The following is a 12,545-nucleotide window of genomic DNA, read 5'->3' as shown; positions in this document are numbered from 1 at the left end:
TCAGCTGGACTTTGGATTTTGCTCTCAGTCTGGAGAGGTTGAAGAGCTTTCCGTCTGATCTGGTCCGGAGATAGATGCATTCTGTTGCAGTTCCAAAGGCCTGCTTCAGCAGGACAGCGAAGAAAATCCCAAACAGGGTTGGTGCAAGAACACAGCCCTGCTTCACTCCGCATTATTGCATCTAGCAATAATGCTGCTAGTTCAAGCATTTCTCTCCCTTGCTGTTTTAAAATCAGAAATAATATAAAATCGCTGATCCTTTGGGCAAAACACCTTTCTGATTTTAAAAGAGAGTAAAGCTGCCAACCTGTTCTAATATATTTAGCATTTTAACAGATTCTCAGAAAGGGGAGGCTGATATTTTGTTCAGAGGTTGCTTAATTACTTGTAAAGCATTTAAAAAGTGAACTTCAGGATTTTGACAGGCACCCTACAGCTCTCATGCATCAGTTATTTGATATAGTACATAAAATTTTCATGGGTCTCTCCCTTATAATAGGCTTTGGGGTGCTTTTAATTCATAGAACCTACATATTGTAAACATCTGCCAAGACCTCCTAATAGTTTTGCAGCAGCTAATAGTATGACCACTTATGTTTCAGTGCTTCAACAGGAAAATCCATACAGTTATTGATTTGAAATCTTTTTATTAAAGAACATAAGAAAGGCCCTGCTGGATCAGGCCCATCTAGTCCATCTGTATCTCACCCACCAGATGCCTCAGGGGAGCACACAAGATGAACCTGCATCCTGGTGTCACTCTCATGCACCTGGCCTTCTGAGGTAGCCTACTTCTAAAACCAGGAGATTGCAATACCTGTCACAGCTTGTAACCTGGGATGGACATTTCTTCCAGAAATCTGTCCAGTCCCCTTTTGAAGGTATCTAGGCCAGGTGCCCATCACCACACATCCTGTGGCAAGGAGTTCCACAGACCCATTACAGCTGGGTAAAGAAATATTTTGCCTGTCCTAACTCTCCCGACACTCAGTTTGAGTGGATGTCCCCTGGTCCTGGTGTGGTGTGAGAGGGAAAGAACATCCACTCCAAAGAGTTTTGGATCCAGGGTGAGACAGGCCAATGGAAGGGCAAGACGAGATGGCCAAAGAAATGACAGCACGAACTGGTCAAGGAGAGCCATTCTTTGCACTGCGGTGACAATAAGTGGCTGGGAGGCTGCAGGCAACAAAGAGGGGAGAAAGAACCAGGGGTCTGGTCAGTGCCCAATCCTATGCACGTCTACTCAGAAGTAAGCCCCATTAGAGTGAATGGGGCTAACTCCCAGGTAAGTGTGCCAGGATTGCAGCCTGAGACTGCTCTATGTCAAGGGTCTGCCTCTAGCAGAGCCTTTCCTAGTCTCCACTGGGGAGCCAGGTACGGATGGCGAAGGGGGACATTTCCCCTCGGATCTCGGTCGCGACCATTTCAAGCGACCCAGTCGCATTGCGCATGCGCGATTCCCACGCCCCAGGCCTCGGAGAGGGACGTACGTCATCTCGACAGCTCCCAGGGCCAGTCCTTCCGCCCGCCGAGGCCATAGAGAAAGCGCCGACGGCCTAGAGCGGCCAGCCTGCCCACGCTGTCTACCCCTGCGCGGCCCCTCCCTCCAGGCTCAGTGGGAAACTCTATGGTGGCTTTTGCGGGCTCGGAGCTGCGGGCTGGCGCCAGGCTCTGCCGCTGCGGCGCGAGGAAGACCCCCGGCGCGCCCCTCCCTGCTCTGCTCCGTGGGCGGCACAGCAGACGGGACGACATGAACGCCCGCCCGGCGCCGCTACCGCGCGCCACCCCCTGGCGCTCCCTGCCCTGCCCGCGCGCCGAACTCCGCCTCGACCTGGTGCTCTGCGGCGGGCAGACCTTCCGGTTAGTGCGCCCCCGGCGGCCCCAGCCGGAACCGCAGCCCGCCCAGCGCCTCCGCGCCCCGGCCTCCGCGGGGCGCCCCTTCCCCAGCAGGCCCCGGGGCTGCTGCTCTCCTGGCCTCTCTCGGGCCCCCCACCCAGAAGGGTGTTCCTGGTCTGTGGAACGCCTTGCCACGGGACGTGGTGTTGGGCAGAGTGGACGAGCTGTTCCCTCCCACACACCAGAACCAGGGGACAGTCACTGAGGCTGAGCGTCTGTGGAACTCCTTGCCAAAGGATATGGTGATAGAGTAGATGAGGGTGTGCTCTTCCCTCCCACACAACACCAGAACCAGGGGACAGCCACTGAGGCTGAGTGTGTGTGGAACTCCTTGCCAGAGGATATGGTGATAGAGTGGATAGGGGTGTGTGCTCCTCTCTCTCTCACAACACCAGAACTAGGGGACATCACTGCAGTTGATTGTCTGTGGAACTCCTTGCCACTGGATATGGATAGAGTGGGTGTGTGTGTTCATTTCTCTCTCACGCAACACCCTAACCAGCGGACAGCCACTGAAATTGAGTGTCTGTGGTACTCCTTGCCACAGGATGTGGTGCTGGCTAGAGTGCATTACTCCTTGCCACAGCATATGGTGATAGAGTAGATGGGGGGTGTGCTCTTCCTTCCCACACAACACCAGAACCAAGGGTCAGCCACTGAGGTTGAGTGTCTGTGGAACCCCTTGCCACATGATGTGGATAGAGTGGGTGGGGGCTGTTCATTTCTCTCTCAAGCAACACCCTAATGAGGGGGCAGCCACTGAATATGAGTGTCTGTGGAACCCCTTGCCACAGGATGTGGTGATGGCATCGGGCCGGGATGCTTTTCAAAGGGGACTGGAGAGATTTCTGGAGGAAAAGTCCATCGCAGGTTTCAAGCCATGATGGGTATGTGCAACCTCCTGGTTCTAGAAGTAGGCTACCTCAGAAGGCCAGATGCAAGGGAGGGCACGAAGGGGAACAGAGCACCTACCCCAGTGTTTCTTATCCAGTGATACAGGTGCCACCAGTGGTGCTTGAGGTGGTGTCCAGTGGTACTTGCAGAACCCCTGGACACCTGCCGCCTGGCAGCAAGACCAGGAACGTGACACAATAAACAGGTAGGAGGCTCAACTCGGCGGACAGAGCTCTAAAGCATGCTTTTCCATGCTCGAATTGCCATCCTGTCCACCCTGAGCCTCTGAGCGCGATGCATCTGGCCACCCAACCCAGGAGTAACTGGCAATGATGTCATCACCAGTTACTGCCAGTGGTACTTTGAACAGGTGGATCATGTGAAGTGGTATGGCAGAGGAGACACCTCAAGAAACACTGCTCTACTGTGTAGAAAGCAACTGCAGCACATCAGAATCCGTTATTGATTAGTGCTGTTGATCCTTTTACATGTGTTTTTTTTCTGCTTGTATAAAATCTAATTAATAGAGCCTTCTGAATTATGTTAAGCCATCTTCAAAGAGTGTCATCTGACCCCCCTCAACTCTCCACCTGTTCAAGGAGTTACTGTCTTGACCTGCTACCAGAATTGGAGAGTACAAAGCCAGCAAATGCCATCCATGCTCTTTTTGCTGTTAGTGTTCTGAATTTGTGATGAAAGTACACAAAAATGTTATGTAGGGGTGATGGTTGGAGTATAAGGTAAAGGGGGAGATTTGTTCATAAATTAGAGGTATTTGGAGGTGAATAGTTCCATTTTGGATGAGAGTGTGTATTATTATTATTATTATTTATTATTAACAGTATTTATATACCACTTTTCAACTAAAAGTTCACAAAGCGGTTTACAGAGAAAAATCAAATAACTAAATGGCTCCCTGTCCCAAAAGGGCTCACAATCTAAGGGCTCACAATCTATTGGCTTCCAAGCCATTCTTTGGGGCTTTCCATGACAAAAGCTGCAATCCTAACCACACTTTCCTGAGAGTAAGCCCCACTGAACAAAATAGGACTTACTTCTGAGTAGACCTGGTTAGGATTGTGCCCCATAGTCACATAACTGTCTTGTGTTTAAACTCAAACCTATGCTCCTGCACTGTGATAAATGACAGTAGAGAACCAGTATTGTGTATTGGTTAAAGTAGACTTGAGTCCAATATACCCAGATCCTTCTTTGGTTATGGATCTTGCTGGGTAGCCTAGGGATCTTGCTGCCTCATTGGGTAACCCCCCCCCCCCCATGTAAGCTGCCCTTGAAGAGAGGGTGAGATACAAATGTAATAGGCCCGCTCAATCTGCAAGAAGAAGGAGCAGCAAACTGAGAATTATTTCATGCTGCCTTGTTCAAAGTGAACATATGAAACTGACTTTTATCAAGTCAGATCACAGCCTAGACTGGCAGTGGCTCTCCGGGGCTTTGAACTCTGAGGTCTTTCCTGTCCCTACCAGGAGACACTAGGGACTGAGCATGTGGCCTTCCACATACAAATCAGATACTTTGCTACGACACCACCCAGTGAGGCTTTGTTAGAATAATGAATTCTCTGTTGGCCTTGAGACTCCCCGAATGCCTGACCTTACTGTCCTCAGGAGACATCCCTGAGGGCTTCCATCAATGCAGGCAAAGTAGGAGGCCCAGGCTAGCTGTTCTGAACTGCTGTTGGTCTGTCCTACTGACTGGGCCTGTGTCTGTCTCAGGTGGTCTGAAACCAGCCCTGGCTACTGGACTGGAGTGCTGGCAGGACGGGTGTGGACCCTCACACAGTCGGAGGACCAGCTCTGGTATACGCTGCACGAAGAGGAGAAGGAGGAAGGCAGCAGAGAGGAAGATGGCCCCTCCGAGCCACCACTTAAGAAAAGCAGAAAGCACTCACAGCCCGACACAAGCCGTGCTGGGATGAGTGAACGCTCCAGCAGCCATTTGTCAGGAGAGCTTCTCCGGGGAATGGATGGCTTGACCCCATCACAGATCCTCCAGGACTATTTCCAGCTACATGTAAATTTATCTGCACTGTACCAGGGTTGGTCCTATGTTGACTCACACTTCCGGGAAGTTGCCATCAAGTTCCCAGGTAGGAGAACTTCAGAACAAGCAGCGAGAGGAAAGGTGCATTCAGTGTCCTAGTTAGTGAACCAGGGTACCTCAGGGCAAAAGGGAAGATGAACTTGGGTCTTTGTGTTTTCTTTATCTAGGGGATACTAGGCCTATAGCAGGGCTGTGTCCAAGAGGATAGAGCATCCCACAGGAACTGGGGTAGAATTTGTTTTCCTAATAGCTTTCTGCCTCGTTTGCTTATTTTCTTTAAAGAAAAAGAAGTTTCTGGTCCTCATGGTTAAGGCAAGAGCTTTGGAATTGTGCGGACAGTGACAGCATCTTCTCAGCTAAAGAGAGGATCTGTTGTTCAGAGATCCCTCAAATTCCTGTAGTTCTTATAGCTACCATTGTGTCTTCTCTATATTTCCAAAGTCCAGAAAGCTGTGGCAAAGTTACCCAACTTTATCAGCAAGAAAAGCTGAACTCTGGACCTGCATAAGTTGATGCACTTTAGCTCCATGTTCTTATTTTGCATACGTTATTCTGCTAATGATTATTGTTAGTATTGTTACTGATAGGGATTCACAATGACGCCGGAAGTACATCCTCAGACATTTGGAAGATCCTCATCCCAAGGAAGATAGATTTCATCAGGAATTGTTCACAAGTTTTTAACTCTTGTTTTGCAGCCTTAAAAGATAGAAAATAGTTTTGTTTTTAAATTAAAAAACAACACGCATGAAACCTCAAAAGTGAGATTCTCAGGAGGCTGAATCGCGTCCTTAGTCTTAAATTCTAGATGGTTGCAGAATACTCAAAGTTCTGGACATTGAGAGCTGTTCGTTTTGGGTTAGCTCCGTTCAGCTTTTTCACATAGTCTGCATGCCCCGTGCTTTGTGAGCAAACCAGGTGTCTGCCTTTCTCCCTCTGTCCTTTCAGGAGTGCGGGTGCTGCGGCAGGACCCCGTCGAGTGCCTCTTCTCCTTCATCTGCACCTCCAACAACCATTTGTCACGCATCACCAACATGATCCAACACCTGTGCCAGGCCTTTGGGCGCCGCCTCTGCCAGCTAGACACCAAGACATACCACGCGTTTCCCTCACTGCAGGCGATGGCAGGTAAGGCTACGCCTGGCGTGTACTCTGAGACCAGGTGAGCTGAGAGGCCGGCTGGTTAAAAACTTGCCCTTGTACAACAGAGCACAGAATGTAGCATTTTATGTAAAAGCAATGGATTTCACAGAATCTTGAGATCCTATTTATTTAGAACACTTCTATCATGCCCATCAGGTAAAAACCTCCCAGGGCAGCTTGCAAAATTATTAAGCTGGTTAAAAGGATACCTGTGAGTGTTTGAGGATAGCACATAGCTAGGTGTGTTTGAAAAGGTTTTTTTTTTCTTTTTGCATATTTCGTGATTTGAAAGGCAGCAAGCAGTGTTACATGTTTTTATTCCACGCTTATTCTGAATTCTCATTTTTATGAATTTTAAACACTTTAAAAATGTCCTAGGTGGGTGACATAGGTGATACAGTATCCACAGATGCAGCCACGGAATTATATCTAATTGGAAAAGTAATCTATTTTAATTTCTGGAAAATATTTTAAACACCAAATTGTGGTGTTTTGTGTTTTTGTTTGGATATTTTAAACAGAAAATGCAGTGTTTTGTTGTTTTTATGTGTTCTTAACCAACAACAACAAATACGGCAAATTGTCTCTAAGATAGGCGAAATTAATCTGTTTTATTTGGAACATGACATGAGTGTAATGCTTCTGTAGCTGAACTGTAAGCCTGTGCGTTCGTTTCTTCTAGGTATAGATATGTCAACTGTTTTATGTTACCCACTTCTTTATTAGAAATATTCTATATTTTTTTGGATATGTTTTTTCTCTATTTGATGATACTTTTTTTTTACAAGGACCATATGTGTGAGATCCTTCTTTGGCTGTCCTGTTGCAGGGGCAGACACAGAAGCCCGACTGCGGGAGCTGGGTTTTGGGTATCGGGCACGGTTTGTTAGTGAGAGCGCCCGTGCTGTTCTGAAGACGCTTGGGGGTGCTGCAGGTCTACAGCAGCTACGCACCGTCCCTTATGAGCAGGCTCGGCATGCTTTGTGCACCTTGCCGGGAGTGGGAGTCAAGGTGAGAGTGAATGGGGCACCTGATCCTATAGTAATTTGTGATCAGGAGGGTTGGTAGGTCTGTGAACCTGTGTTGCAATGTGAAAACAGCAATAGCTGCAGCGAATTGGGAGGAGGGTGAAGGCCAGGGTTTGATTGTAGCTGCGTGTCCTTTAGGGAGGCAAGCGTGTTGCAGTGTTTTTTGCCTCCCTTGTTGCAGGTGGCCGACTGTGTGTGTCTCATGGCTCTGGACAAGGCTGAAGCAGTGCCTGTGGACACCCATATCTGGCAGGTTGCCAAGCGGTACTATGGCCAGGAGCTGGGCATGGGGGCCCGTAGCGTGACGGAGCGTGTGCATCGAGAGATTGGTGAGGGCTGGGGTAGGGTGTATAACTGTGAATCGGAGCATAAGGCACCCTGGCTCCATCCTGGTGCTCTTCATGTGCCCAAACTCAGATCTGTGTTGCATGTTAGAACTTTGGCATCCACGCTTAGTTCTGACAGAAAGAATAATTTCCAAAGCTTTTTTCAGTTCTGGAAATATACAAACACTCATTTTTCGTTTGGCATGGTGCAAGATTGAATGTGGGGGAAAATCCACGGCTCTACTGTTTAGCATAGGAGTGGAGACAGATTTGCAGGTATGGAATGTTCTGATCAGTGTGAACCAACTGAGAAGTGTGACCACATTCCCTTTCTTTCACACCATTCCTATCTTAACAGGAGTAGACCTGGAAAGGGATTTATAAGCCATAGCATGAGCTATCCCTAGAAAGGGATTCTCCCTCCATTCTCCAAGCAAGATCTGTCAAGGTTGTGTCTCCATACCATTCACTGAAGCTGCTCTGTTAATGGCTTCATTTCGCTTTTCAGGGAACTTCTTCCGGAGCCTGTGGGGACCATATGCTGGCTGGGCACAGGCGGTGAGTCATGGACATGCATTTTTTTCCTCCATAGTGATTTATGCACATTTCTGCTGTAGCTTGGGCTGTGTAACATAGGAGTCTGGTATGCCCCACACATGTTTTCACAATTAGATTTCAGCAAGTGGAGAGAAGTTGATACTCAGCTTTCCAAGCATCTTCATTTTTATGTTAAACAGAGCAAGGTACTAGTCCTTAAAGATGACAAAATAGGCGTCAAAGTGTATGGTATATAACCCCTGCTAATTGGGTAAGAGGCACTTTTTCAAGTGGGTGCTCCTTTTTTAGCAGGGGGAGAGTAACTGGCCCACCTCACCCCAGCACTGTCTGTTCTAGTGGCTGGTATTCATTTGCATCTTTTTAGATTGTGAGCCCTTTTGGGACAGGGAGCCATTTAGTTATTTGATTTTTCTCTGTAAACTGCTTTGTGAACTTTTAGTTGAAAAGCGGTATATAAATACTGTTAATAATAATAATAATAATAATAATAATAATAATAATAATATATGTGGACAAAGCCTACTGATATTTCAACAGCAGGAAGTGGGACAAAGTGTAGTTTTAGGTAGCCAGGAGTGGGAACTTCCATGCCTTATGTAGGTCCTTGCCCTCTCCTGTGTTTAGCAGAAAGAATTTATGCAAACTTTATCCACTTTTTCTTGCTACACTGTGTGGATTACTTGGGAGATAACATTCTAAGCCCTATTAAAACGCAAGAGTATCAGCCCTGCTCAGTGTGACCAAAAGTCTATCTAGTCCATCATTGTGCTAATCAGATGCTTCCAGGAAGTCCCCAGACAGCACACGAAGGCTAATAGGCTTCTCATTTTCAGTCTTGCCTCTCTTACCAGGCGAGAGGTATTCAGAAGAATGTTGCCCTTTTACATGAATTTGTCTAATCTTCTTTAAAAACCATCTAATGGTCATGACTGCAGTTTGTGGCAGTGAATTCCATGCATTGTATGGACAGATGGAACAATACCCAACTGTGGCCTGCTTTGGAAACCTTGCAGTTGCCAGAGTGAAGGAGTGCTGCTTCCTTGTTCCTTGTTTTAACCGGATCTGAGTGAGATGTCTCTCCCCCTTGCCAGTTGGCTTAGTTTTCTTTATTTTGGCCTCAGTGGGAAGCGAAGTGCCAAAATCTCTTAAAGGACCCCAGATTCACCTGCCCAGCCCCACTTGCTGATTTTCAGTTGTCATCCCCCTATATGTATTTTGATAACTTTGACTTTCCTCCTTCCCCAGGTTCTTTTCTGTGCTGATCTAAGAAAGTACCAGGAGTCTTCGGATCTAGACGCCAAGCTGCGGTGTGCCAGAGTTGCCAAGAGCAGCCATTCTATCTTGACATAGTCATCATCCTTTGTAAACCCGCTTTTGTCTGTGTGTTTTAAGCAGGCAAGTAAGAAACGGTTTGATCTACAGGACTGGAGCCAGAAAACGGCATTATTGAGCTGCAGAAGCAGGCCTGGCTTAAGGTGCTAGGGTTTGTTTTCCCAGCAGGGGGTGCTTGTGGTATGAGCTTCATGTGTAGCACTGTGGTATAGAATAGAATGCTTTTTTCTGCAACTGTTGTCATTTGCTTAGGCCTTTGGGTACAGTGTTAAGTGTGGTGGAGGCCAGTTTCTTTGTCTTGAGGTCCATTTCTTCCTTAAGAACTCTTCTTTCCTAGGGTTTGGTCTGAATACTGCCTATTGCTGGTTACTCCAGCACAAAACACACACACACACACACAAAAACACCCACAATTCTGCATGCAGTGATGTGATGCAGATTGCCAAACAGGAAAGGCTGGGCCTGCTGGAGTCTCATTTGGTATCCTGAGGCTTGTTGATTTCCATTTTCTGCATCTGGGATGGCCAGTGGGGAGTCTGCAGGCTGGGTCTGGCCCTAGAGGAATGTCATCTGGCTCCTGTTGAGCCTGTGAAACGTTGATCTTGGTACGGTAAAAAGCTTGCCGCGGTTTCAATTGTAAGTAAACGTTTTCAAGTTGTGTGAGAGAGAATCCACGTTTTTAATGTTACAGTGTTCTCTGGTTTTATATGTAAAATGTACATGTTTGTATATACTGCTGTGTCTGTGTGCATGCAGTTCTGTAACTCTGAAGCCCCGGCAACTGGACAGCAGTAACTTTATCATGGAGCCTGATCTGAAGGGTCTGTCTGTTTGTGTGGCAAAATGCACTTTAACTTTGCTAAGCCACTGTCTGGAGAATAGCAACTGGAGGGCTGCTTCTGTGGCTGGTACCTTTACCATCTGTAGTTCTTTCCCCTGCTCCCTCGGGGGGGGGGGGAGGACCTGACCTGCAAGCACAAACTACCGGGAGCTAAAAGAGATTTTACTCCCTCTCCCTAACAAATTATCTTTAATTTTATTGTGCCTTTGCATGGATTTTAGTCACAAGCCAGTTTCAGAACCAACCCAGTATAAAAATAACCAATTAAGGGAGCCTCTGAGAATAACAAAGTTGGCCATCTCTAGTTGTGGGCATGTACTATATCTCTGCTCTCAGGATATGGTCCTTTACCTTTTAGGACACTTAACGTTTGTCTCCAGTCCAGCTGAAAACTGACATGACGAAGGGCCAAGCTATACCTTACACCAGTGGGTATGACCAAGGGCCAAGCTATACCTTACACTGTGGGTCAGGACGCACTAGGTGGGTCACAAACCAATTTCAGGTGGGTCCCCATTTATTTCAATATTTTATTTTTAATATATCAGACTTGATGCTACTATGGTATGCTACTACATTTGGGGAAATGTTAGACCTGTACTTTTAACAAGCTACTATGTATATTCTTTTAACAATGATAGTGAATGGGACTTACTCCTGGGTAAGTGTGGGTAGGATTGCAGCCTAGGATTGTTAAAAATTTTCCTGCTTGATGATGTCGCTTCCGGTCATGACATCACTTCTGGTGGGTCCTGACAGATTCTCATTCTAAAAAGTGGGTTCCGGTGTTAAAAGTTTGAGAACTACTGCCTTATACTAAACACAAAATTTTGTCCGATGTTATTTTTTTCCTTAGGGCCCAATTCTGTTCACCTTTTCTGCACTGATGCAGCTGCAGTGCAGCCCCAAGATAAGGGAACAAATGTTCCCTTACCTTGAGTAGGCCTCTGAGACTACCCTCCCACCACAGGATGCAGCACATTGAGATGCTGGAAAGTGGGTAGGATTTGGCCTTTAGTTAAATAGCTGCTGGTGGGTATTTGGGATCAGGATCACTGTCCTTGGCATCGATAGAAGTTTCCTTCCTATGGGTAGCTTTAGGAGCACAATTTTCATTGGAACCACAGCATGATAAGAAAATGTTAGATGCCCCTTCCTTTCCCATGGACCTGATCCAGCCCTCCTGCAGTTATTTAACTTTAAAAAACAAAAAAGGAACTCCAAACTATGGATAAGTCAAAGTACATATAGTTTCGCCCTGAATCCCATGGAAAGCTATGTGACAAATTGTGTGATTAGCTGAAATCCCACTGCTTTCAATGGGATTTGATCATGACCAGCTTTCACTTGACTGGGTTGCTGTGCTAGGCAGGTGACCAGCATGCCTGCATGTTTCTACGGAGAAGTAAGCTCCACCGAGTTTAATGGGACTTATTCCCAGGTAAGTGTATATAGAATTGCAGGTTAAGTGGGAGAACCAGTTACCTGCTTTAGCCTACACAAGGACAGTACAGCCCTCCAGGCTATTTGCTGGTAGTTCAAGTTGCTGAAGGGCTAACATCATGCCAAAGTCCAAGGTTAGCAAGAACTTTATTATAACAAGATACTCTCAGCCCACTTCTGGTTTGTTGTGATGGTGCCCACTCCAGCTGAAGAAGCATCTTCTGGAAGCACCCTTATTCTTACCTTGTAGATTAGGTTTGTCGTTTCCCATTCTGAACTTGGTGTCATATGTAAAATATTTTGTCTATTTTATAGATCATTCTTCTGGTCTTTGATCAAGTTAACAGTGTCCATCAAGAACTCCAATTTCAAAGCACTTTCTGTCTTGTTTACAGTTCTGGCATTTGTTCCAGAGGTCAGACCTGAGATTTTTTAATTTGACACCCTTAATTCTTCTCATTTCTTTTTTAAAAAAACATTGTTCATATATTGGTCTTTTTTTGTTGTTGTTGCTTCTGCCTTGTACCTGGAGTGCTATACCTGAACCTATTTAGCTCAGTCCTTTACCTTTTATAGTACTGCTTTCCCACCATAACTTTTTTTATCCCATTCTTTTCATTGATACCTTCCATTTCAATTACATTTTGTGAACCAAACTGTGGCTACAAACTAATCAAAGCTGAGCAGCACTGCCTTCAGTGAGACTGTTTGCAGTTCAGTGAGATCTAAACGTGTTTGAGTCTCTCAACAAAACCAGTGCATGTTTTTTTAAAAGTGGCTGGCGTACGTTTCACCATCCGAGGTTTCGGCAAACCACTCTGCACAATCTTCTTCCCTGTCCCTTGCCTTCCTTATTTTGTTTTTGTCTTATCTATTTCTAGACTGTAAGCCACTCTGGCCAGGGGCCTATTCATTTGTATCCTTTTGTAAAGTGCTTAACCTCCTCCTAGGTGCCATCTCAGAAATCATAATAAAAATCAAACAAGAAATGTCTTCTAGCCTAATCTGTCCTTTAGAAAG

General features: G+C 46.3%; 1 protein-coding gene across 1 annotated transcript; it reads left to right on the top strand.

Moving 5' to 3' along the window:
- Nucleotides 1-1,626: 1,626 nt before the first annotated feature.
- OGG1 (8-oxoguanine DNA glycosylase) lies at nucleotides 1,627-12,505 on the top strand. Its single transcript, XM_066616816.1, has 7 exons — nucleotides 1,627-1,860; nucleotides 4,527-4,900; nucleotides 5,803-5,982; nucleotides 6,827-7,008; nucleotides 7,207-7,354; nucleotides 7,860-7,909; nucleotides 9,155-12,505. The coding sequence occupies exons 1-7, from the start codon at nucleotides 1,628-1,630 to the stop codon at nucleotides 9,257-9,259; spliced, it is 1,272 nt and encodes a 423-aa protein (XP_066472913.1). The 5' UTR covers nucleotide 1,627; the 3' UTR covers nucleotides 9,260-12,505.
- The last annotated feature ends 40 nt before the right edge of the window (nucleotides 12,506-12,545 follow it).

This window comes from Tiliqua scincoides, chromosome 2, assembly GCF_035046505.1.
Source record: "Tiliqua scincoides isolate rTilSci1 chromosome 2, rTilSci1.hap2, whole genome shotgun sequence".
NCBI lineage: Eukaryota > Metazoa > Chordata > Lepidosauria > Squamata > Scincidae > Tiliqua > Tiliqua scincoides.
This window is presented reverse-complemented; position numbering and strand designations above follow the sequence as displayed.

What these genes read in the sequence shown, in the direction of transcription:
- OGG1 (XM_066616816.1), top strand. Translation starts at nt 1,628, where the DNA reads ATGGTGGCTTTTGCGGGCTCGGAGCTGCGGGCTGGCGCCAGGCTCTGC. An exon ending in TGCGGCGGGCAGACCTTCCG is followed by an intron (nt 1,861 to 4,526) that starts GTTAGTGCGCCC and finishes TGTCTGTCTCAG; the next exon opens with GTGGTCTGAAACCAGCCCTG. An exon ending in AGTTGCCATCAAGTTCCCAG is followed by an intron (nt 4,901 to 5,802) that starts GTAGGAGAACTT and finishes CTGTCCTTTCAG; the next exon opens with GAGTGCGGGTGCTGCGGCAG.